Source organism: Peromyscus californicus, unplaced genomic scaffold, assembly GCF_007827085.1.
Source record: "Peromyscus californicus insignis strain IS unplaced genomic scaffold, ASM782708v3 Scaffold_8__1_contigs__length_139910024, whole genome shotgun sequence".
Classification (NCBI taxonomy): domain Eukaryota; kingdom Metazoa; phylum Chordata; class Mammalia; order Rodentia; family Cricetidae; genus Peromyscus; species Peromyscus californicus.
Genome location: NW_026294606.1, coordinates 88,301,144 through 88,326,473, shown reverse-complemented (window position 1 = coordinate 88,326,473; position 25,330 = coordinate 88,301,144). Strand labels below are relative to the sequence as shown.

The window sequence follows — 25,330 nt, the reverse complement described above, 5'->3', positions numbered from 1 at the left end:
TTAGTCAGAAAGAGGAGTCAGTGTGCAAGCAGGAACCTGGTAGCCCCTGTCTCCACACTCTAGTCAGGAAAACCCTCATCTCGCAACAGGAGCAAAGGCAGGTCTGCCCAGGAACTGGCCCCCAAGTCCTGGTGTGCCCTGATTCAGTCTCCTCTGTATTCCTTCGGGTGGTCAACCTAGCTAGGACAAATAAGTATGTCCCAGGCACACTCTACATGGCAGCCTCCCCAAACCCTAGGAGGCAGGCCACTGTCCCCAATTTTTAAAATTTATTCTCCCCCTCCTCTCTCTCTGTCCATCCATCTGTCCATCCACGCATGCCAACACATATATGTGGAGGTCAGAGGACAACTTACAGGAGTTGATTTGTTCTTTCTACCTTTGGGGTCTTGGGGAATGAACTCATATTGCCAGACTTAGAGGCAGGCCTCTTTACCCACTGACCCATCTCCTTAGCCCCAAATGTTCCCATTTTATAGATGACAAAGCTAAGCACTGAGGCTCTTACCTAAATCACCAGGATCCAGAGAGCTGAGGGAGAGCTAGAACCCAGCCCAGCTGTGCTCAAGTTCTCGGGCCATCTCAAGCCACCCTTCCTCACAAGAGCCTCTGCCTCTGCCACCCTCTGATCCCAGTTTGTCTCCTGGCATAGCTCAGCCTGGGAAGGTGGCAGGAAGGTAGACTCCCCACCCAGGTGTGAGATGCTGGCCAATGGACTGCAGTCACAATGCCTCTGAGGCTCCTAGTGGAGGGAGGAAGCACCTCCCTCACTCCCCTCTATCTCACAGAATTAAATCCTTGATTAACCCTTATCTCCCCAGCAAGGCACTATCTCCGCCTTGGCGCCAAGCGTCCAGACACACGGTACAGATGATTGATTTCTGAAAGATATGGGCGCCTTTGCGATACTTCGTTTATTGTCTAAATATTTTTGCTAACATTCAGCGGGCTCTTATCAAGTTCGGCTGATGGGTCCCAGTTCTCCCCGCAGCCTAAGGAAGAAGTCGCCTCCTGCCCCATGGCCCTATCAGCCACCAGGCAGTTCCTCCTCTCCCCTAAGAGAAGGAGGAGGGAGCACAGGCAGATATGGGGCCCCTTTCCCGGGCTTCTCTTAGGCTGGGGACTGCTCATCATGGGGACATGTTGAAAGAGAAATTTCCCCCAACACTCACCCACACCAGATATCCAAGGTTAGTATCCAGGAAGGAAACTGAGTCACACAGCCCTAAGTGGAGAGTTGGTAGTCTTGAATCTATGGCTTGCTATGGTTTCCATTGCCTGTAAAAAAAAAAAGACAGTTGAAAAGGCTTCTTGGGGTCCCAGCTTCAAGATGCACCCTGCCCCCCCAAAATGCTCAGAATGGATTAATGAGAAGAGAGGAGATGAGGATACTAAGTAGATGGGTGGACTGATGAATGATGGATGGATGGATGGATGGATGGATGGATGGATGGATGAGTGGGTGAGCACATAAAGTTGGGTAAGTGAATGGGTGGGTGAGTAGATGGGTAACTGAGAGTAGATAGGTGGATGGATGGTGAACAGATAAAGATGGATGCATGAGTAGATGGGTGGTAAGTGGGTGGATGGATGAGTGGATATGGATGCATAAATGGTTATCTAAATGGATAGATAGGTGAGTAGATGGATTATAGATAGGTGGGTGAATGAGTAGTGGGTGGATCAATGGATAAGTGGATATGTAGACATATATTCATAAATGGGTACACGTATGGGTGGAAAGATGAATAGATAGAGGGTAAGGGGGTGAATGGATGGATAGACAAGTGAGTAGATGGTTGGTAAGTGGGCAGATAGGTAGGTAGGTGAATGGAGGGGTGGAAGAATGAATGAGCAGATAGGAAATGGGTACATAGGTGGATGGATAGATGAATGGTAAGTGCACAGCCATTCACCCCCGCCTGGCCATGCTGGTTCTGCCTGTTCATTGTTCCCTCAGCTTACTTACTTTGGCCAGGAGCCCACCATAACATCAGTGAAGGCAGGGGAGGGCCCGAGTGCTAAGCAGGAAGAGATGCTAGAGACACTGAAGTGGGACCATCTGGGCCCAGCCTCTACATGGCTTTGGGCAAGTGTTCACTGGAGTGTGAAATGTCCTTTAGGCCAACCCCTAATGGCCTGGGGTGCTCTCACCTGAGGATTGAGCTAGGAAACCTAGGCCAGTATGGCAAAGCCCAGACTTACCTCAGGCCCCACCCTAGCTAGGGATTTGAGGAAGTGCTGGGGCAAGCTTGGTTTTCAGCCACATCTCTGTGTAACTGGAAGGGAAGGGGTTACCAGGAAAGGCCTCCCTTCCACACAGCCCAGCTGTGCCCACTATTGCCTTACCCAGACAGAGATGTCCTATGTTTGAGTCCTGCTTTGCTAACCTACTAAGGCATTCCAACCCCTGTCTTAGCATCTAGTACTTAGAAGAGACAGTCGGCCAGCCTCAGGAACCTCTGCTGGAAATGGCTGTCTGCCATACTCTGGCAGCAGACAGATCCTCCCATGGATGCCCCGAGTGCTACAACCTGGTGTCTCAGTTACACTCTGTCATGGTTGAAGACAGAGGTCACTATCCTCATGGGTAGAGCCGGTCCTGTGGGTCTCAGAGGCTGAGTCTGCCTGAGGTGTCTGGTGGCCCCAGGACCCTTGGCCACCACTCTGTCTGCTACTGACTCCATGTGGCTCCTGTCTCTCCTTGCCTCTCCTCTTTTTAGGTCACTTGTTATTGGGCCTAGGACTACCCCGCTCCAGATACTTTCATATTTTCATTCGGAGATTCTGAACTCAGACTTGTAAAGACCCTTTCTCTCCGTGAGATCGATCACTCTCACGATTCTGCTGACATCTTGAAGCCTCCATTCTGCCCACTCCACAGAGACTGGGATAGCCGGAGTATCATTTGGCTGGGTCACCAGACGGAAGTGGGGGTGGACTTCTAGTCTAGGCTTGCTGCTGGCCTTGTAGGGGCCTAGGCACCTGTCTTCTCCATGCTTTGGTTTCCCTGTCTGCTGTGGTAGGAGCTTAGGAAACCCCCAGGCACCAAGCTTTGCTCAGGCTCTCCCACCTGCTCCTGAGCCAGGGCAGCTCATCCATGGGCCCCAAAGCCACCTGAGATAAAAGGCTGGGGACCAGGAGGTGAGCAGCAGGGTATTCCATACAGAGGGAAAGCTGGCAAGGATGGCATGAATCGTACCCCTGTGACCTTCCCTGCAGGTGATGTCTGCTCTCCTGGGTCTGCATTCCTCTGTCTGTGATGGCCCAGTTAACAGCAAACCCAGGCCTGACACTTGCTAGTCCCTTGTCTCCTACTATCCTTGGCCCTTCACAGGCCCTGGTCCTTCCTCCTTTCTATTTATTTTGTCCCTAGCACCTGGCACACAGCTGGCCTTCAGAAACTATCTGAGGGGTGAATGAATGAATTTGTGAATGTGTGACTGAAAGGCCACTGGGATGGGGCAGAGCTTCTCAGACCTTGGTTCTAATCCTGTGTGCATAGCCATCTTGGTGGGCCTTAGCCTTGTACCTGTGAAGTGGGCAATGGGCATCTGGGGAAAAGAAAGGAACCCTAGGCTGCCATCACTGTGCAAGATGAGTAGATCAGTAAATTCTTAGCACAGGTGGATGGGTTAGGAGAGGGGTTATAATTGGAGTCACCCTATGGCCACAGGCCTCAGCCCTGGTTTTCCAGCCCATGGAGACCTGGAGTCCAGACCGCAGTGTAGGATGCCATTTCTGGGCCAGGCTGCCCAGCTGAGGACCTACCTTCCCTATAAATGGCTTTAGAAGTTGGACAGCAAGGTTTGGGAAAAGTCTCAGATAAAGTTGTCGTAGCGGATAGTGCACAGATATGGTTTCTGATGGTTATCAGCCCACGGAGTCGAGACATTAACCTCTTTGTTGGGGGAACGGGAGAAGGCTTAGATCCACAGGAGAATTTAAAGTGGCTGACGACATCTTAGACTGGGGGCCAGGGTGAGTTAGAGCCAGGAGGAAGAGACAAATGGTGACTTGAGGGGCAAGAAGGATGAATGCCAGGGCCCTTCTCTGAGCCTGGACACACGTGTACAGATGGAGTGAAGCCTGGGTGAGCTACTGAGAACCGGGAGAGAGATGGCTGCATCGTGCCTCTGATGGCCTTGGCAAAAGGGCCAGGCTGTGAGAATTGAACACAAGCCCCATACTGAAGATATAGCTTGACTGGTACAGCACTTGCCTAATATGCACAAAGCCATGGGTTCAATCCCCAGTATTGTATAAACCAGGCATGGTGGTACACACCTGTCATCCCAGGAATCAAGAGGTAGAAGCAAAGAGGTTGATAGTTCACAGACATCTTTGACAATGTAGCAAGTTCAAGGCCAGCCTGGATTACAGGAGAACCTGTCTCATAGCTTTCCCCTCTGAAAAATAAAATAGACCCCATTCAGGCCTGTTCCTTGCTACCCATGGGTGGGGCAGGACCCTGTGGGGCTTTGGCTGATGCCTTCAACACTAGAGAGGAGCTTCTATTTCAGAACTGTTCAGAAACAAGAAAGAGAGTAAAGGAAAGAAAGGAAGCAAGCCACACACAGGAACCTTAACCTGTCCTACTACCCCAGCCACTGCCAGAGGGGATCAAAGCGTGGCTCCAGCTGACATGGAGGTTCTGGGCCAAACAGGGAGCTATCCGGGGATGTCAGGTGGACTTGAGCTGTGCTCCATCCTCCAGGGCCTAAGAGATCCGGACAGTAAGCAGAGGGAATGTAATCCCTGCCCCAGACCTCAGCCTATCCTGACACTGGGTGACAGGCCCCCTGGAGGCAGAGAAGGACCATGGATGGAGGCCCAGGACATCTGCTTTGGGGCAGCCAGGATCTCATGACCTGATTCCCTGGAGGGCTGATGTGATTATGAACAGCCTCCCCTCGCTCCCTCCTAGCTCTGCTCCCCAAAGTTGAACCCCATGCCGCAATGCTGCAGGGCAGGGGGGTGGGTGGGAGGGATGCAGTATGGTGCTCCCTACACCAGGACCTCCACAGAAAGAGCGGCTTGTGCAGCGTCAGCAAAGTGGCGCGCGCGTGTTTTTATCATGCCGTGAACATGCTGCTCCAGAGAGCGATAAGCGTTAAACCGACCGCGAGGCTGTCAGTCTCAGTTTGAGGGTTTAGAAATATTGGGACGAATAATTAGATTTCATATCGTTACCACAGCACCCATCAGAGGATCAGGCAGATTAATTTTCTCACCCTCCTCCGCTCATTAATATTCATTAGAGACGTGGAAGGCTGAGGCAGGGAGGGCCAGACCCAGCCACCTCACTGCCAGCCCTCTGCTCGGGCCTGGAATAGCTAGGCTATGGGAGTCACAGGTCCCCAATGTGGTTGCCACACCCCATGTACTGTATGATCCCTCGGGTTTGCTCCAGGCTACTCAACTGTGACCTTGAAGGCATATCTGTCCCCTTCATCCCTGGGAGCCAGCAAGGTACCCATTAAGAATGAGCCACCCCCCTGACACCAGTAGATCTGAAACAGGCTCTTGGGTGGAATGCACCCCCTCAATGGACAGCTGGCAATTGCCAGCCTGATCCAGGACCCTTTAAGGCTCATACCTAGGCCCAGAGATAACTTCCTGTTCACGTCATCCTTCAAGCAAAGCGTAAGGCAGCTGTGGCCAGTGTGTGCAGCTCCATAGGCTTCTGCATACCTACACTCACCGATGTCCAGGGAGCAAAGGGCCGTAGAGAGGAGAATGACATGTCTGGGACCCCTGAGAGCTGGTGGCAGGACAAGGAGTCTTCCCAGCAACTGTGTCATGTGGTCTCACTCTGCCAGGATATAGGAAACTGAGGCCAGGGGTGTAGGTGTTACCTGCCGGGACTCTGGGGTTCCCCTTCAGAGCCAGCTTATCTCCACTCTCTGCTCCATGACAAGCCACGTGGCAGCAGGCAGGTGACGTGGAAGCCACCTGGCTGGGCTGTGCTGACCTCATCGTACCTGGTCACTGAGAGTTCCCAGCTAGTAGGCCTTATCTTGCTGGTTCTATATATGCCATGTGAATGGGGTCTCTGAAGAGTTGGTCCACAGGGGCCATAGGGGAAAGGTCAAGCCTGAGTTAGACCCTGATGTTTGGCCCTAGAGTCTATACGGGCACCACATACAAGGAAACCCATGAAAGCCAAGCACAGTCCTGGCAGGGTGGTGCCCCACACAATCAGCAGCCAGTTGTTTATCTTTCCTACCCAATGAGCCAATTGCCATGAACACCACAGGGGTTCTTAAGACCCACAGCATGAGCAGTGGCTCTGGGCCTTCAGTTAAAAGTTCTTGAGGTACAGGTTTCCGGTTAAAAGGCATTTTTATTTGAATAAAACAGCGAGTGGCTGACAGAATAGTGCATGGGCATGCTCTGTATTTGTACACATAGTGCCCAAGTGGCTGGGTCCAGGGACTGAGGTTTGGTCACCCTCCAAGGACAAACAGGACAGGGCTTCTGCTGCCCCTGCTTGCCTGCCACGGGCTAAGTCTCATCCTCCACGTGAGACTAAATCCCAGCCCAGGCTTCCAGCCTGGACTGCACTGAGACATGGCCACGTATACTTCCTTTGCTGCTGGGCTGAGAGCCAGGGTGTAGGGGGCAGGAAACAGTTTCGGTGGCCCTGGGGGGCTGAGCCCAGAGCTCTTTCCTTCCAGGTCTAGACCAAGCTGCAGAGGAAGTGTGTGGCACAGCCCTAGGCTGGAACTTCGACCCCCAACCCCCAACCCCCAACCCTTTTCCTGGCCTCAGTGTCCTTTCCTATACGATGGTGAAAAGGGCAGAGAGCCACAACTACCCCCTACCCTTTACCCGGCCTCAGCAACACAGCTAGCTGGTCTTGGGCTGGGGCGACCCACCATAGGGAGGTGACAGTGTTGCCAATGAATAGAGAGGGATAAAAGTTCCACCCTGCACTAGAGAGGAAAGCTATACTGTTGGAGGACCCAAGGGTCAGTTGGTGTCCCCCTCCTCCCCCTCCCTCCCTCAATAGGAATTGGTATCATGTCGCTCCCTGCAGGCATTGACTGGTGCAGGGAGGCAACGCAGGTCTGCAGGCTCTAGACTCACCAGCTGTGTGCCCTTGGACACACTGCTTGACCTCTCTGGACCTTTGTTTCCAAGAGAGACTAATGCCTAACCCTGGGAAGAGCAGCACCCTGCTGTGCCTCCAAATACCATAGTGTTTGGACTATGCATGTCCCAGCCATATAAGCAGCCAGGCCACTGACCTCCACTGCACAGCGAAGTCCCAATAGGCACTCCCAAGTAGACTGATCCTCTCCTGTACCTGGTCTTCCCTAGGGCCCGGCTGTGACCCTGCTGGTGGATGAGGCCTGCTGGCTAAGGATGCTGCCCCAAGCCCTGACTGAAGCTGAAGCCAACTCAGAGATCTACAGGAAGGGTCTGTGTCTCACATGCCTGCCCCCCTCCCCTCTAAGGTCTTTCAGAAGGCGGGCTCTGTCTGGCCCCGCTCTTAAAGGGACACTAGCCTATCTGGGTGAGAGTGATAGTCAGACTGCTTGAGAGAGCACCCAGAACCCCATCTGAGAGGATGATGGGCAGTCTTGGGAGCTGCAGTCCCACAAATCATCTCTACTGACAGAAGAGCTAGATGGGCTGCACTGGGCCCCTCTGTAGCCACTGAGATCGCGGCTTCTCCACCCGGGCCGAGGTAGAGACTGAATGCAGAGGGATTCTGGGGGCCACTGAAGGGCAGCAACCTGAGGCCCAGCCTGGGTTCTGTTAGACCAACTGTGTTCAGACCCAGACCCACCCCTTACTAGCTGTGGGACCTTCGGTAAGTCCCTGGCTTTCCAGGTTGTTACTCCATCTAGAAAACTGGAAAAGGCTGTGGTCAAATGATTTCATCCCACTTGACCCCCTCCCTGTCTCTCCAGCCTTCTAAAAGTGGGGGGAGGGTGCAAAGGGGGCTCTCCCCTCAGCTAAAACGTTCTGGAAGTCAACTCCTGAGTAAGCCTTCAGGGGAAGCAGAGCGCCCTCCTAAGGTCCAAAGGTATTAAGAGTTGGGTTCAAGTACGTGGGACCTGTGCCAACACCTCATCCCATGTGTGTGTGTGTGTGTGTGTGTGTGTGTGTGTGTGTGTGTGTGTGTGTGTGTGCGTGCACTTGCTTCAGTTTCCCTATCTGCAGAGCAGAGGGGACCATGTTCCCCATCCTATCAAAGGGTGGTCTGAGGACCCAGAGAGGGCAGCCAGAAGCAACCTGTACTAGGAAGGAACATGCCCCAGCACCAGAGTGGATGCTGGCAAGCAGTAAGCCCTGTGCTTGCCCCATTAAGCCTTCCCTGCCCATAGGTTTCTATATCAGTTCTGCCTAAGTGTGCTGTCCACAAAAGACAAGGGCTTATAGGGCTGATGAGGATAAAGGTGACATGATCTGGGTAGGGCCTGTGCTTTGGAAAATCCAAGACAAGCAGACAGGTTCATAATGACCCCAGAAATCCTATGGTCTTTGATGAGTGATTTTTTTTCCTCTATATCACCATGGCTCCCACAGTGAGACTTACCCAGGCCCTACACTGCAGCTCAGCTCCTACTGCTCTCTTAGAGCAGACATACTCCCTTCTTTTCCCGATTTCTGCTGGGTGTGGCCCCTGGCTTGGGACTGAGGCCAACAGTGACCCTACCCACAGCTCAAAGGGAAGCACAGCCTCAGACCAGAAGGTAGCACTCCTGGGTTTTGTTGATTGAGGCTGCCCTCTACAGGTCACTCTGGGAACAGCAGCTGGCCAATTCCCAACAGGATTCGTTCTTGGGTCCCCTGCATCAGAAAACCCCTCCACCCCAGCCAAGTGGCTACCTAAGATACCCTCAGTTATTGCTGCCAGTTCCATACCCACCTTTTCCTGGAAATGGTATACCCCCAATCCTTGCCCAGACACAAGATAGCACCCCTCAAATCCAGCCAGCCACAACTGTGAACCTCAACACAGCCACTTCCTGCCATTTGCCTGGCTTCACCTATCCCTGGCAATACAGTGGGCCCCCACGTGAGGGATAAAGGGAAGGACTTCCATTGTAAACCTAGAATTACTGGTCCCAGCATCATCAATGCCTGTACCCTACAGATGACGCCCTCTGGTGCAGGGTCACCAAGGTGGTGCCTTCGGGTGGACTACTACATGTGTTCCTTGTGACTGAGCCCCACAGTACTACTCCCAGACATCCTGTGCAGGAAGCAGTAGAAGCTGGAGGCCCGGCTCCAGTGCACACAGACATCCAGCTGCTGCCCCAGCAGGCTGGCATGGCGTCCATCCTCGCCACCGCAGTCATCAACAGTAAGTATGCAACACCCTGGGTCAGACTTCGGTTGACACTCAAGGTAAAGATTAGGGCTGGGGCATAACTGAGAGGTACTGGGTTTTCAGCATGCAAGAGGTGTGAAGTATGTCCCCAGAAAGACAATGAACTGAAAAAGGACAGTAACCAGCTAATGCAGGGTGACCTGAGTCCTAGAAGTTTGCACATGGCCTGCTAAGGTGGGGAGGATCTGGGTACATGGCCCATGAGAAACATGCAGTGGAAAGGGGGGGGGGGGGGAGATGTTTGCCCTAAGGCAACGGTAGACGCTGAGTCCCCAGTGCAGGGACAGGAGAATTCCCGGAGCCTGAGTCCTACGGTGAGAAGAGGACTCATGAGTAGGTCACTGTTGTGGGGCAGGGGCGACCTGGGGGAATTACTCAGAGATCCCATTCCTGGTAAGACCCTAGCCATCAGGGACACGTTGAAAGGGGAGCTGGGTTACCAAAAGCCAGTACGTCAGCTTGGAGTCACCCAAAACAGGCGTCACACAGGCCAGTCCCTACTCTCAGGGACCCACTGTCAGTCTGTACCTCATCCCCACTTTCACCCCCACCAGAGGATGTCTTCCCCTGCAAAGACTGCGGGATCTGGTACCGAAGTGAGCGGAACCTGCAAGCCCACCTACTCTACTACTGTGCCAGCCGCCAGCGTGCCGGCTCCCCTGCCTCGGCGACTGAGGAAAAGCCCAAGGAGACCTACCCCAATGAGCGTGTCTGCCCCTTCCCCCAGTGCCGAAAGAGCTGCCCCAGCGCCAGCTCCCTGGAGATCCACATGCGCAGCCACAGCGGTAAGTGCCCAGTGGTGCCTGCTCCTGGCCTCACTGCTCTCCGCAGAACCAAGCACCACACACCAGACAGGTGCTTAGGAAAGTTTACTCTGCTGCCTTGTGCCCACACAGCTCTCCTGTCCCTCTCCGCAGCCTAGCACAAGGCTTACCTGTGGCTACCTGCACACGTAATACAGGGCTAGGTATATGCCTGGACCCTGGGAGGCATGTGGCTGATAAGAAACTCAAAAGGGCCAGGGTCCCGTGTCCCTTCCTTGTCACTGGGATCCAAGGCAGCCTCTCATCTCCATGTTCCAGGAGAGCGCCCCTTCGTGTGCCTCATCTGCCTGTCGGCCTTCACCACCAAGGCCAACTGTGAACGCCACCTCAAGGTGCACACGGACACACTCAGCGGTAGGTGGGCTGGAGAGGGGCGGGTTGGGGTCTCTGGGGCCGCACCCCAGCTCCAGGACCCTGACCACAACAGCATGGCCTGCAGGTGTCTGTCACAACTGTGGCTTCATATCCACCACAAGGGACATCCTCTACAGCCACCTCGTGACAAACCATATGGTGTGCCAGCCAGGCTCCAAGGGTGAGGTCTACTCTCCAGGGGCTGGACACCCGGCAGCCAAACTTCCTCCCGGTAAGCAGACATGCTGGGGCCTCACTGACCCTCTGATAAGTGGGAAGGGAGGGGGCTTGTCCACAGGCAACACATGGTGTCTTTGTCCTAAATCCCTTCTGCCTACCCCATCCTATGTAGGGCCTGCCCCAGGCCTGACATGCAGTCCTGTGTCCTTGTAGACAGCCTGGCAGGCTTCCAACAACACTCACTGATGCACGGCCCCCTGGCTCCCGCTGACAAGGCACCCGCCCCATCCTCAGGACTGGACAGTAAGACCTTGGCCGAAGTCACCAATGGAGAGACCAGAGTGCCCCCCCAAAATGGGGGCAGCAGTGAGGCCCCCGCAGCTCCCAGAACCATCAAGGTGGAGGCTGCAGAGGAGCCTGAAGCGGCGCGTGCTTCCGGTCCGGGAGAGCCCGGTCCCCAGGCTCCATCTCGGACACCTTCACCGCATAGCCCCCCTCCAGTCAGGGTGAAAACAGAACTGTCCAGCCCCACGCCGGGCTCCAGCCCGGGGCCTGGAGAGCTAGCAATGGCGGGGACGCTCTTCCTGCCACAATATGTGTTCGGTCCGGACGCGGGCACGACTACCGGCCCTGCAGCGCCACAGGCCTCAGAGATCCTGGCCAAGATGTCCGAGTTGGTGCACAGCAGGCTGCAACAGGGTGCGGGGAGCTCCGGAGCAGGGGGAACGCCCGCCGGCCTCTTCCCGGGGACTAAGGGCGCCACGTGCTTTGAGTGCGAGATCACCTTCAACAACATCAACAACTTCTACGTGCACAAGCGCCTCTACTGCTCCGGCCGCCGCGCGCCCGAGGACACGCCCGCCGTGCGCAGACCCAAGACGGCCCCGGGGCCGGCCCGCGCGACCCCAGGCACAGCTGCGGAGGCAGACCAGCAGCGCTCGTCGCCGGGGCCCGGGCCGCGAGAGGAAGAGGCGGGTGGCGCGACCACTCCAGAGGCCGAGGTCGCTGGCCGGGGCAGCGAGGGCAGCCAGAGCCCGGGCAGCTCGGTGGACGACGCGGAGGACGATCCCAGCCGCACGCTGTGCGAGGCCTGCAACATCCGGTTCAGCCGCCACGAGACCTACACGGTGCACAAGCGCTACTACTGCGCCTCACGCCACGACCCGCCACCGCGCCGGCCACCAGCACCCACGCCGTCTCCCGGACCGGCGGCTCCGGCGCTAACAGCTCCGCCCGTGCGTACGCGCCGGCGACGCAAACTGTACGAGCTGCCTGGAGCCGGTGCTCCGCCTCCTGCTGTAGGCCCCGCCCCTGTGCCTGTTGTCCCCGCCCCCACGGCGGAGCTGCCCTCCTCTCCGAGACCCGCGAGCGCAAGCGCCGGCCCCACCCCCACGCCCTCTCCAGGCCCGGTACCCGACGGCCCCATAGACCTGAGCAAGCGGCCCCGACGCCAGACTCCGGATGCACCTGCCGCTTTGCCCGCACTGGCCGACTACCATGAGTGTACCGCATGTCGTGTAAGCTTCCACAGCCTGGAAGCTTACCTGGCTCACAAGAAATACTCGTGCCCCGCTGCGCCTTTGCGCACCGCCGCCCTCTGCCCCTACTGCCCGCCCAACGGGCGCGTGCGCGGCGACCTGGTGGAGCACTTGCGCCTGGCACATGGCCTGCAGGTAGCCAAGCCGGCGGCCAGCCCGGGCGCAGAGCCCCGCACGCCCGCCGAACGTGCTCCGCGTGACAGCCCCGACAGCCGCGCGCCACGCTCCCCATCCCCAGTTCCTGAGAACACGCCTTCTGACCCCGCAGATCAAGGCGTGCGGACGCCCTCCAAGGGCCCGCCAGCGCCTGCTCCTTCGTCAGGTGGTGGTGGCGGCCACCGTTACTGCCGCCTGTGCAACATCAGGTTCAGCAGCCTGTCCACCTTCATCGCACACAAGAAGTATTACTGCTCTTCTCATGCTGCTGAGCACGTGAAGTGAGCCCGAGGGGCCGCACCGCCTGGACCCTTGGCATTTAATAAAGACGTTGGGTGTGACAAGCTTGCTGATGGGCCAGCCTGTTGTCTTAGATCCAGTGGGCTTCATTCCATACCCCAGCCTGTGCAGACCTGCAACGGGCACCCCACCGTTTCCTCCAGGACCTAGCCCACTCCAGAGGCTCAACCACCTGAAGCAGAGCTCTTTTCCTCTGCTTCTAGCTCACCCGCAGCCCTGCCACCGTGTGCGTCCGATTGCAGACCACTAGGGAGAATGAAACCTTGTACTTGCTGAGTAAGAGAGGAAGGGCACCAAGTCCCAGAGGGCCCCTCCCATCACAACCTGGGTGGGTCCCTATGTCTACTGAGTTGGCACTGGGGGTACCACCTGTAGTCTTTTGCTGACTGGCTGTAGGCCATGCCTGGCAGAGCCCATCCAAACTCTGTCTAGTTATTGCCTTGGCCTCTTTCATTACTTAGTCCCCTGAGAAAGCAAACAGGCCTGTTCTCTAACTCCATAAGTCTTAACTGGCCCACTATGGAGGTTGGAAATACCTCTGGAAGCCTGGAGCATGGTTTGCCTCTTACCCAGCCCTCTAAGGTGACCTGCTAGTGGGCCTGCACATTGTGCTAATGGGTTTGCACAAAAAATAAATGTTCCTGAGAGTCATTCACAGGCCCTGCCCTGCTTACCACAGGGGTACATAAAAGCCACACCTTTTCAGTAAGAGTTGGCCATACACCACCAGGACAACTAGAGCCCAGGATTTGGCTAGCAAAGGGTTCTGAGAAGTCAGGGGCCCTCTTTTCACAAAAGCTAGCCAGTGTGAATTTACATGAAGGGCTCTGGTTTCCATTCAAAGCCTGGTAGAAGGCAAATGCCTCCCAAGTCTGCGCACACGGCTCTCTAGCAGCTTAAACGTAGTTTTACAGTGTGTGCCTGAAATTGTTTAAAGGTGATGGGGAACATTAGGGAGATGGGCTGGTGGGTAATAGATGTTTGAATGACGGAAGGTCACCCCAGCCTCCCCCTTGAGCCCCAACCCATACACAGCTTTGGACAAGGCCCTGTACCACAGGCTCACTATATCATCTCAGTTTCCATGCCTGTAAAATAGGATTGAAATCCCTTCTGAGAACTCAGTGAAGGGACCCTGTGACCCTCACCCAGGCTGAGCTGCAGGTCAGGCTATACCCTGTTACCCGGAGGTCCCTCCTGCCATCCACTATCCCCACCTTGGGCTGTAAGAGAGTGTTACCATGGCCTGGTAGGAGCCTCTTGAGCAGAAGTGTGAGCTTCATATGACCTCTGCAGTGGGATGCTGGATCCTGCAGTTTCCCACAGTTTATGGCCAGGAACAGGAACCAGCAGCCATGGTGCCCAACATGGGGTACCAGATAATGGGGAAATTCCATGGAGTCTATTTGATAATCAAAGAAATTTAGTCGGGATTAATTCACAACAAGCATAAAGGAGTTGGTTGCAGAATCCAGGAGGGGTGGGGTGCGGTCCAACACAGTTCTCTGGAGAACTCTGCCTTGATCCACAGCACCAGCATCCGAGACCACGAGGTAGCCAAGAGAGAATGAGCGCATACTCATCCCAGGTCTTAAGGGGTCCCCATCTTGACCATGTCCCAGGGGGTACAGGTACCTAGCAGTTACCTGCTGCCTACTAGAGGTGGTACTTCAGGGGTAAAGCACAGACAACCACCCCTACAGTTCACCCCTGGGCCTGTGTTCAGTCGATACACACCTGTGTTTAGAACTCACTCAGTCCTGGCATGCTTCCACAGATGCCAGCAATCCATGTGTACCCTCAAGTTTATGTCCCATTCTCCTCTCCCTGCGATCCCCTAGGTTTTCCAGCACCTGCTCTATGGCCTCTGCCCTAGGGTGTAGTTGCCATAGCAAGACAGCCAACTGACACTTGACATACCTCCTTCTGGGTGTTGGTTCCCTGCTCCCTGGGGGGCTATGTCTACATGAAAGTAAGGCCCTGGACCTGTCTCAGCCCCCCTTTAAAGATTTACAGAGACTGAGAGCCCTGGGATGCCCCCGAGTTTGCCATGAGTCTGGCCATACCTCTTCCCTCAGACTCTTGACTTCCTGCCCAGGGATTACCCGCAAGGTTTCCCTAGGGCGTATTCCACTCCCACATATGAACCTCTGCCCCTCATGCTATAGTGATGAAGGCGCCAGGTCCACCTGCTGCACTTCTTGTAGATGTAACTCCATGTTGGCCATGTTGGCCCAATCTACATCCCATCCTCCCAGTCTGGAACGTCCTTCCAGGTCTCCTCTTAACGGCCCCATTCGCAGCTCCCCAGCAGACCCCTCTTACTCCCACCTTCCAAGGCCTGGCCTCTGGCTTCAGTTCCCTGTAAACCCCTTCTCCACCCCTGCAGAGCAGACTCCCCTCCCCAGCCTTCACCATGTAGGGGCTCACTGCAGGAGGAACAGGGACTTTCTCTGGCCCCACCGGCAGAAGCCCAACCCTGCTCCGTCTACCATATTCCTTAGCTACAGGTCTCCCTAGTACCTCCAAGGGACTCCCCTCCACGTGAGCTTTGCGCCTCTCAGTGGGCCTCCTACAAGAGTAACCTCATTATGAGGTTCACTCAAGATCACCAGCTCTTTTCTAACCCTCCTGCCCCTAGATGTCTGGCCTGTTTCTGAGAGGAGAGTCCCTATCCATTGAGTTCATAAGCTCACTAGCCACCTTCTTCCATACCCAGGAGTTGGTTCCCAATCACAGACCCAAGGTCAGTCCCCATCGGGCCTCCCAATTGGTCTGCCTGTGTCTGCCTGCCCCCCCCCAATCAAACCACCCATGTCACCTCCTTATGTGACACCACACCACCCTCTTATCAAGCGTGTTCCCAGCCCACCATCTCTACCCACCATAAACAAGGCCGTGTGTGCAACCAACACTGTAGCCACAGCCATGGTCACCACCGAGTGCCTAGGAGCCTGTTTGCTAAGCCATGATGGCTCCCTTCAGCCCTGCCTGCCACACTCCTCCCCTCAAGACAGACTCAGACCACGATGATCTGCCTCTTAGTGCCCTGCAGGCAAGACAGACTTCCACCTCCACCTCTGTCCTCCCTACACAATACTCTACTCTGCCGTAGGCCTGTGCTGGCCAGGTGCTGTCACCGAGGCTTGATGGAGTCCATGTGCCCTTGCACCGCTTCACCGCCTCATGATGATTGACCCGCGAGCATCCGTGAGACAACACAAGGAACTGCACTGCTCCCAGTCTCCCGTCTCTGCCAGGTGTACAACCCCTTCTCTTCCCGCTGCGCTGGCATTATTCCATGGGTAGGGACACCAAGGTTCGGGGGTGCTGAGCCCCTCCCAGCACACCTCTGGGACAGCTGGGCTTTAGCCATGTTGGCTGGCCTGCCCCTAGCACTGAGGATCTCAAGCACCATCTCCCCAGCCCCAGCCATTACCTGTGTGGAGCTCAGGGCCTGTAGAAGTTCGCCAGCTGACCAGGGAAGGTCATGCTGGCAGTGTTTCCCCTCGGAAGACTCCATGTACGTGTCTGATCCAGGCTACAGGTACCGTCTATTGGGTCTGCTGGGGGCCCCATCTAGATCCTTCTCCCTCCCCCGGCAGACACATCTACCCAGTCCTGCTCTTGGTTTCAACACTAGGACAGTAGAGGGCAGCGATGGCCCATGCAAGCACCTGGCTGGCCTGCCACCATGCTTAGCTAGTGCGGCCTGCCCACCCTGAAGTGTATGCCATGACCGCCCCCCCCGCCCCCGAGGAAGAGGAAGGAGGGGCAGAGGTGGGCAGATCCTCAGCACACTTCTGCATCACCTGCCTCGGGTCACCTGAGCACACGCATGCCGCCACAGGGCTTCTGGACACAGGGATTCAGGCCTGCTCAGGGGCCTCATTCATGTGTCCTGACAGCTGCCAGGTGCACACTGTTAGCACCTTCCTTGAAAGCCTCATGAGTGGGTATAGGGCCCACCTGCTGAACAGACCTTCCTCAGCCCCTGGGGAGGGGCTTTCCTGGGAGAGGTGGAGCTGGACACAAACGTCATCCAAGAGAACCTGGCCCCTTACATGGCAGCTGCACTCTGACCTGTCCTGTCATTCACTCATCCTGGGCATGAGTACCAGAAGCCTCTGCCCTCGCCAAGCCCGGGATACCCCCTGCACAGAGCAGCCAGGCAGCAGGTTCACCCGTGGACAACTGGACAAGGTTTGTCCTGGAACTGATCAGAGTGTCTTGACTAGGGATTCGGGGGAGGGAGGAATCCACAATCTAGGATGTCCTAGAAATGGCCTGTACAGACCAACTGCTCCAGGTTGAACTCCAAGCCCCAAGCAGTCCGTAGGGGCTGGAGCAGGCCTTGCACCCCAACTTCATTCTGAAACTCTGGGCTCCACTAGCAGAGCTGGCTCCCCCAGAGGTCAAATACCCTACACAAGGGCACATTCTGGGGTGGAGCCCCACCACTCCCACCCATGTATGAGGACCCTCCAACCATAGTGGGGCTCCCAAGTATTTCGGGGTGCTCTCCCTGCACCCTCACACCACTCCATAGTCTCCTTTAGCCTTGGAGCCTCTTGGGTCCCATAAGTATGAGCAGTGAGGCCTGGGTGCCATTGGGGCCCAGCGTCTTCTGCCTGTCATCAGGGAGTCCAGTGTCCATTTTAGGTGCTTGTCAGCTATGGATACACTTTAAGGGGTTCCTACCATCTTAGTTTTTTGGGTTTTTTGTTTGTTTGTTTGGTTGGTTGGTTGGTTGGCTTTTCAAGACAGTTTCTCTGGGTAGCCTTGGCTGTCCTGGAACTCGTTCCGTAGACCAGGCTGGCCTCGAATTCAGAGATTCACCTGCCTCTGCATCCGGAATGCTGGGATTAAAGGCATTTGCCACCACCTCCCAGTTCCCACCATCTTGTTTTAAACCCTGTTTTACTTATACCTCTGTTTTACTTCCCTAGATACTCATTAGGTCTTTTCCCCAGCCTTCTTCCTTAGATTTTAAATGTTTATTTAATTTTGGGTTGTTTTAGATTTGTTTTATGTGTGTGAGTGTTTTACCTCCATGTATATATGTGTACCACATGCATGCCTGGTGCCAGTGGAGGTCAGAAGAGGGCGACCAATCCCCTGGAACTGGAGTTATGGATAGTTGTGGGCCACCGTGTACATGCTGGGAACTAAACCCAGGTCCTCTGCAAGAGCAGCAAGTGCTCTTAACCACTGAATCATCTCCCCAGCTCCTGATTTTTGTTTTCTTGGGACAGGATGTAACTATGTAGCCCTGGCTGGCTTGGAATTTGCTATGAAGACCAGGCTGGCCTTAAATTCAAAGATCTGTCTGCCTGCCTCTGCCTCCTTACTGGTAGGTCTGAAGGCATGTGCCACCATGGCCAGCTTTATTTAGGATTTTCGTGTCCTGTTTTTTACTGTCGTGGTTATTTTAACATTCTTGCTGCATGCTACTATATCCTAAAGTCTAAACACCTGCCCCCCTTGGGCACAGGAACCTGAACATCACCAGAATGAGCGACACTGTGGTGTTGTGGTTGGTTTGGCTGGATAAGCTGCATGTTTCTTCATTGTTGCTGGTGGTTTTGGTGGTGTTTTGAGACAAGGCAGAGTCCTGTTCCGTAGTTCAGGCTGGTCTGGAACTCACAGTCCTCCTGCCTCAGCCTCCTGAGGGGTGGGTTTGCTGTTAGATGTTTTGTTGCTGTTTTACCAGCTCAGACTCCATGGAGCTACCTCCTCCGAGGGGCCCAGGCAGGTCCGAGGGGCCCAGCCCTGCCTCAGCCTGGCCTGCCTGGGCCCCGTGGTCTTTGCACATCCTGGTCCTAACGTGTAGCTCCCGCTCAGAAGACACTTTCTATTTATGGGACTATGATGACTCTCAGGGCCTGTGACCTCTTGCTGCCACAGGAAACGTGTCCCCACCCTGTCCCCTACAGGCAGAACTGCCTCCCTCACAGTGTCACTCCAGCTCTGCTCCTTGTGCTGTCCTTGGATGTTTTGATGTCACGTGGAGCTTTGCACGGAGGAGCTTGAGTCGTTTCCGCTTTCTCTCTGCCGTTTGTCTTACTTCCCTGATCTTGTCCATCTCTCCTTTCCTAACGGCTATTTTCTCCAGTTGACCGAGGAGCAAAGCACCCCATGTTGATTTCTCTCCGCCTGTTCTGAACGGTTATTTCGTTTTTACTGCTGCTGTTCACAAGGCTGCAGAAGAGAACAGATGGCAGGATGGGCAGGCACAGGTCTACCTCCTGCTCAGACACTCCCGCAGCCCTTGTAGACCTGTATGACTGTGGCCTGGCTGCTGGAGGCCCTCTGTCCCAGTGTCATGTGGGGATTCTGTGGGAGGTGCTTATGATGCTTTGGCAGAGACCCCAAGCTAGTGGCTTAAACAGCACATGTGGATTCTGTCATAGTCAGTGTACCAGGGCCCAATGTTGTCCCAGTGAGCTGAGGAGGGTGAGTTCCCGCCAAAGACTCCAAGGAGAATCCTCTCCTTGACTTGTCCAACCTCTAGAAGCTTCTACATTCCTTAGCTAGTGGCCCCTCCCTCTTTAGAGCCAAAACTCCGCTCTCTCTGTCCTGCCTCCCTCTCCTACTGATAAGAGCATGTCATACTTCCGTCACCCAAGAGTCCAGAACAGTTATCCCCATGTCAGCTAAGGAGGAACTTCAACCCAGTTCTTACTGGAGATTGGCTATAGACATCTTTGTGGGGTCATTCTGCCATGCACCTCTCTCTCTCTCTCTCTCTCTCTCTCTCTCTCTCTCTCTCTCTCTCTCTCTCTCTCGGATACATTTGCTGCTGTGTCTGGGTCCCTGCAGTGTGGGCATTGGGCACTCACATGGCCTGTACAGTGTTGCTGCTAAGGTTCCCATCGCTGACTCATGGCCCTCCTGTTCTCTGGAGCACAGATGTGTTTCATGCTGAGCCTAACACCACCTTGCCTTGTACCTGGATGACAAATGGCATTCACGTCAGCTGCAGGAGCTGGGCTGCTGCAGGGTACCTGGAGAATGACTTCAGAGTCTTCCTCGTTATGTTAGAAACTTGCTTCCAAACTCCTGTCACTGGACTCATAGGCCCCTGAGCAATGTGAAGGTCACATCTTAGAAACTAGAAAACAAACACACACCCAGCCCAGCCACGCCACAGGGCTGCAGTCCCAGCTACACAGGGGCAGCAGGGCTGAGCTGAGGCACCCTGTGGAGCCCAGGCAGTCTATGGGACTGACTGTACACCCACTCCACTGGAAGGCACTGCAACCCACATACAGAGTCCCCATTTCCTTCCATGGGGACAAGCCCCGTGTCCCCTCCAGTGTGTCGGATACAGCCTACGGGTAGGCACGATGTGTACTGTGTCTGTGCTGACAGCTCCCGTCCTACCCGGCATTAGGTCAGACTCGTCCAGGAAGTCCCTCAGAGGAGTGGACAGTGGTGTGGCTGGCTTACTGTGGAAGGTGACTTTCCGTCCGAGCTCGCAGGACACAGCCCCAGTGGAGCTCTTTGTACCGAGCTGAGTGTCTCTGCTCTCCCTAGCCTGCCCAATCACAGAGATTTGTGGCTCTCTGCAGCCCTCTAAGAATGCTCACTGGACAGGGAGGGTGTCGAGGACTGTATTGTGTTTCTGGAGCACACCTCTTCTCTGAGTTGGGGACAGAGAATCCGAGCACATCCAGGCAGTGCCGGCAGCAAGGCAGAAGCTCACATTAAACAGCCTCTCAGTATTCAGAGTCACTGAGGACAGCCCAAGGGTCAGCTGCATTTTTCTATGGGTCTAATCAAATGCATGCATCACAGAATCCTAAGACTTAGAAGTCAGCTGGGGGCTCCCGTGAGACCCTGCTTCCTAGAGGAAATTACTGGGTGTCTAAGGACAGACCTCTTCCCGAAGCTCCAGGGCCTGGGTGGTGGATGCACATGGCCCCTTGAGGTAAGGGCTGGGCCTCATGCTTGTTGCCGTGTCTCTGTTCTCTGTTGGGGTGTATTGTGGGTATCCACTGGGGTAAATGGGTCTCTGATATGCATGTGGGTGGTAAGTGAGAAAGGGAGGCAAAGAGCCTGACCCTGCGGAGACAGATCTGCCTCCTCTTCCTCCTGTTCCTGAGTCGGAGCTGGCATGTACCATAGTGCAGGAGCTGGTTCCCAGCCCTGCCACACCCACTGCCTACCACAGACACCTTCTCCAGCTCTGAAAGACTGCCCTGGGGATCCTCTTTCCTAGCAGAGCCCCCATTGGCACTGAGAGTCCTGCCCTCACCATCACCAGGGTTCCACCCATACTTCCTGGGGGAGATCCTGTCACACTTCCTAACTCCTCTTTCAAGACTGGGGCTCACCTCACTGCCATGCAAGTGGAGATGGATACCCAGCTCCTGATTCTCTAGCCCTACCACACCTCATCTGCCCCCACCACTCTCCATTTGCACTGGACAGCTTCCAGATTCTCTGAGATACACAGGGTCCTAGGAGCCCCATTCTCCCAGCTACAATGGAGCCTAGGAGCACCATCCTTCCATCTGCACAGGGTCCTAGGAGCATCATCCTTCCATCTGCACATGGTCCTGGGAGCACCAGTCTTCCATCAGCACAGGGTCCTGGGAGCACCAGTCTTCTATCAGCACAGGGTCCTGGGAGTACCATCCTTCCATCTGCACAGGGTCCTGGGAGCCTTAGTCTCCCTGTTAGATGGAGTTCTGCCACACACACACACCACTCCAAAGTCCTAACAATGGTTGTGTTCAAATATTAGTTTTAGCATTTTCCAGAAATTAGCCAGCATCTAAAGCTTCGCAGAGAGCTGAGAACATCAGTCCAGTATTGTATGAAGGACTCATTTGGCTCCGGTACCCAAGATTTGACTCTCGGGCAGCATCGTGACACAGCAAGCACTTTGAGAAGCAGCTACTCCCACAGCCCCACACCCTCTTCCCACTGGATAACTCTTACGGTGAAATCCATAGCTCTGCGTGTTTAAAACCAGAAGGGTGAGCATTGAGTCTGCTCCCACGTGCCGACAACTCTCTGAAGCTCCCGGATCTTTGGACTTTGGTCATTTTTATGACCACATACTCGATGAGAAGCAACTTCAGGGACAAAGTGCTTATTTTGGCTCATGGTGGGTTTTAGTTTTGGTTTTGGTTGGGCATTGAAGGGTCTCATGTAGCCCAGGTTAGCCTCAAACTTACGGTGTAATCAAGGCTGGCCTTGAACTCTTAAACCTTCTGCCTGTACCTCCCAGATTCTGGGATTACAGACATGTGGCACATTATTCTAGTTTCCTTTCAGTTGCTGTGATAAACACCACGAACAAAGGCCACTTAGTGGGGAAAGGGTTTGTTCAGCTTATACTTCTAGCCTTGGGGGAAATGAGGGCCAGAAACTCAAGGCAGGTACATGGAGGCCAGAACCGTGGAGGAACACTGCTTGCTAACTCACTTTCTGGCTCATTTAGCTAGCTTTCTTATACAGTTCAAGACCACCTGCCTAGGAACAGTGCCCCCCACGGTGGGCTGGGCCCTCCGGCATTGATGAATAATCAAAACAATCCCCCCCAGACATGCCCCCAGGACACTCTGATCCACCAATTCCTTGACTGAGGCTTTCCTCTCACGTGATTCTAGATTGTTTCCAAGCTGACAAAGCTGACCAGGACAGCCAGCATGCCCAGCTGTTAGATCGTGCATTGAGAAGGGATACAGTCCATCTGAACAGGGAAGGAATAGGGAATGTGAGGTGACAGGTCACAGTTGCATCCACCATTAGGAAGCAGAAAGAGATGAACGCTGACGCTCGGCTCACTTTCTTCATGCTGCTCAGTCCAGGACCCCAGCTATGTATGGTGCACAGTTAGGATGTGTGTCCTCACCTCAGTTAATACAGACAAAACTCACAAATGCTGAGAGGTTTGTCTCCTCCGTGACTCTGGATTCCGTCAAGTTGACAGGCATAACCATCATCCTAGAAAGGGGCCTAGCTGAGGTGCCCTGTTCTTGCTCTCCCACCAAGCCAGGGACTCCATGTGAACATGCAGCAAATCACTGGCCAAGAAAAGCATATCAGATACATCCAGCATGTTTGGCAGGGACTACTAAAAGGAGTCACTGACATTCAGGAAACTTGTAGTGCGCACCAGAAGCCAGAGGGTCTGGGTGGAGAAAGGTATCCCTTGACACTCACAGCCAACACAGCAGGGACTCTGCTCCCCTGGGACAGAAGATGCTCTGAGTAGAGCACAAGCTGGGGACTCCACTAGCAACAGAGACACTGAGGGAGATGAGACAGGCTTAGAGTCATGGACCAGTCCCTCTAGACTCAGCCCCTCACTGAGTGTCCTGAGACACCTATAAGCAATGACTGAAAACTGGGGTGCTTCTCTGAAGACCAGAAATGAAAAATCTAAGTTGACAGAGCTGTGCCCCCCCCAAGTGTCCCCTGGGGGGTGGGGCCTCCATCCTGCCTCTCCCAGCTCCCAGAGGACCCAGTTTCTTTGGTCTGTGGCCACATCACTCCCATCTCTGTCTCCTTCACACATGGTCGTCTTTCCATTTCCAAATCTCCCCTTTATAGGGACATGAGTAACTGAAGTAGGTTCACCCTTGCAATGCCCGTAACCCTGTGACTTCTGCAGAGACTAGATTCCCGAGACAGACTCTGTCCCTGCCCCCCAGCTCCTGGGGCCCCACATGTGTGGACTCATCTTGGCAGTCGGCCTCCATCCCCCTAGTCTCTCTGGTACCTCCTGACAGCCTCAGGATGTAGGACCCACCCTCCTGGCTCTGCCTCTGCTCTCTAGTTACCTGCTAAGCCCTTATTGTCAATGAAGCAATAGCCTAAGGATGTAGATGAACATGGTTCCTGGGGCACACTGCCCAGCTTCCCAGGCTTTGGGAAAGAAAGGCCTTCTTTGCACCAAGGCTTTCTGCGTGGCAGGACTACATGTCCTTTGCAAATGGACACTGGGCCAAGTCAGCCCAGTCCACAGCATGGCCAGGCCAAGAGCTGGATTCTCACAAGAACTGCTGGGATTGAACATTCTCCACTCCGTGCTCAAGATCCCAAACAGGGGCACAGACGCTAATTCCTCTCCTATCACAAAGAGCCCTCATGGGACAGAGCCCCACAACAGTGGTGAGAACTCAGGAGGAGCCCTGAGGGCCCATGGTCCCTGGAGGTGCAATGGACTGTGGGTAGGGATGGGAGGGGCAGCTCAGGGGATGTCCCACAACAACAAGATTAGCCTCACTATGTTGACTCCCCATGATGGTGGGCATCTGGAGGTCTCAGCAGGACCTGTATCCCCAACTGCTCAAGGAATGGCTAGGCCAGACCTGTTGGGCTACTGGTGCAGAGATGGGGTGACAAGAATGTGTTTTTTTGTGGCCTGTGTCAACAGGGTGAAGGGGTCACTACCTAGTGAATCCAGGCTTGTCCCTGTGAGGGTCTGAGCACCACATCCCTATGAGCCTCGCAGTGTGGGCCCATCCTCCTCACAAGACTGTGGAGAGAGCTAGCAGGCAGAACCCTCTGTTAGAATTAACCTTGGCTTGTTTACTCTCCATTTCCCAGGTTTGGAAGGGAGAAAACTAGAAAGGGGTTCCAAAAAAGGATCTATGAAGAAGTTGGGGAAGAATGGGAAAGGAGCTATGGGGGTGAAGAAGGTAGAGGGCGGAGAAGGGGGGCAGGGAGAGAGGGTGCACACAACATAATTACAGCTGCTCCCTGGAGCTCTATTTTTAGCTCTGTCCCCAGAGGAAAGAGAGCCCCTGCCTACACAGGGCAAACAGGTCACCTGACTGCCTGCTTCTCCCACTTGTACCTAATCAAGCTTGTGTCTATCTGCCAGCCACCCCTGTGCTCAGTAGGAGGAGGGAGGGAGAAAGGGAGGCAGGCAGGCTGGATGACTGCCTCTGGGAAGGAAAATGGGGTCCCTTCTCCCCTGCAAATCACAGCGTGGTAGAGTAGGGTGTGGCACCCTGGGGAAGGGCAGGGGCTACAGGTCCCTCACTCCACGATGATCTGTAGAACAGCAGAGCTGCACCCTAAACACCTGGCTGCACCCCATACCTTCCCAGAGCCTCAGCCACCTCAGGTCCCAGGAAGCTGTACCCAGCCAAAGCTCTCACACATGCAGTCACCCAGCCAGCACACAGTTCATTGGCTGCTAGTGGACTCCCAGCAGTGTGTGGGTCCCCGTGTTCAACTTTAGAACAATGTCATCACCCCAAAAAGAAACATTGCTATTGACTACCTCCCCACACCTTTCTAAACATCTGCTAGCCAGCCTTCTAGCTCTGCGAATTTGGGGGTTCAGACACTTCCTGCACACACAGTGGTCTCTTGGGTCTGGGTTCTGTGACTGAGCTCCAGAAGCTTGGGCTATGTGTGCTGTGGCAGGTCTCAGTGCTTTCCGTTCACAGTGAACAGCATTCTGCTCTGGAATCTTTCTGTGAGTGTCTGGGTGGTCCCGTGTTGTCAGCTTTCTTGGGTACACCTGATTGGACTTTCTGATTCTGTGGTGACTCTGAATCCTCGTGAGACACTGTCTTCCACCCTTCTTGTGGGGCTGTGTGAGGACTTCAACTTTCTACAGCCTTACCACTTTGTGTCACCTGCCCTTTCCTGGCAGC

The 25,330-nt window shown here is 54.8% G+C and overlaps 1 protein-coding gene across 2 annotated transcripts in view; it reads left to right on the top strand.

Moving 5' to 3' along the window:
- The window catches only part of Zfpm1 (zinc finger protein, FOG family member 1), a 60,826-nt gene extending 47,474 nt beyond the window's left edge, over window positions 1-13,352 (top strand). For both annotated transcript variants that reach the window (XM_052728551.1, XM_052728552.1), the window contains exons 5-10: window positions 7,327-7,426; window positions 9,113-9,322; window positions 9,904-10,134; window positions 10,432-10,527; window positions 10,613-10,759; window positions 10,921-13,352. In XM_052728551.1, the coding sequence (XP_052584511.1) occupies window positions 7,327-7,426; window positions 9,113-9,322; window positions 9,904-10,134; window positions 10,432-10,527; window positions 10,613-10,759; window positions 10,921-12,686 (2,550 nt within the window). In that variant the 3' untranslated portion in view covers window positions 12,687-13,352. The remainder of the gene's footprint in view (window positions 1-7,326; window positions 7,427-9,112; window positions 9,323-9,903; window positions 10,135-10,431; window positions 10,528-10,612; window positions 10,760-10,920) is intronic.
- The last annotated feature ends 11,978 nt before the right edge of the window (window positions 13,353-25,330 follow it).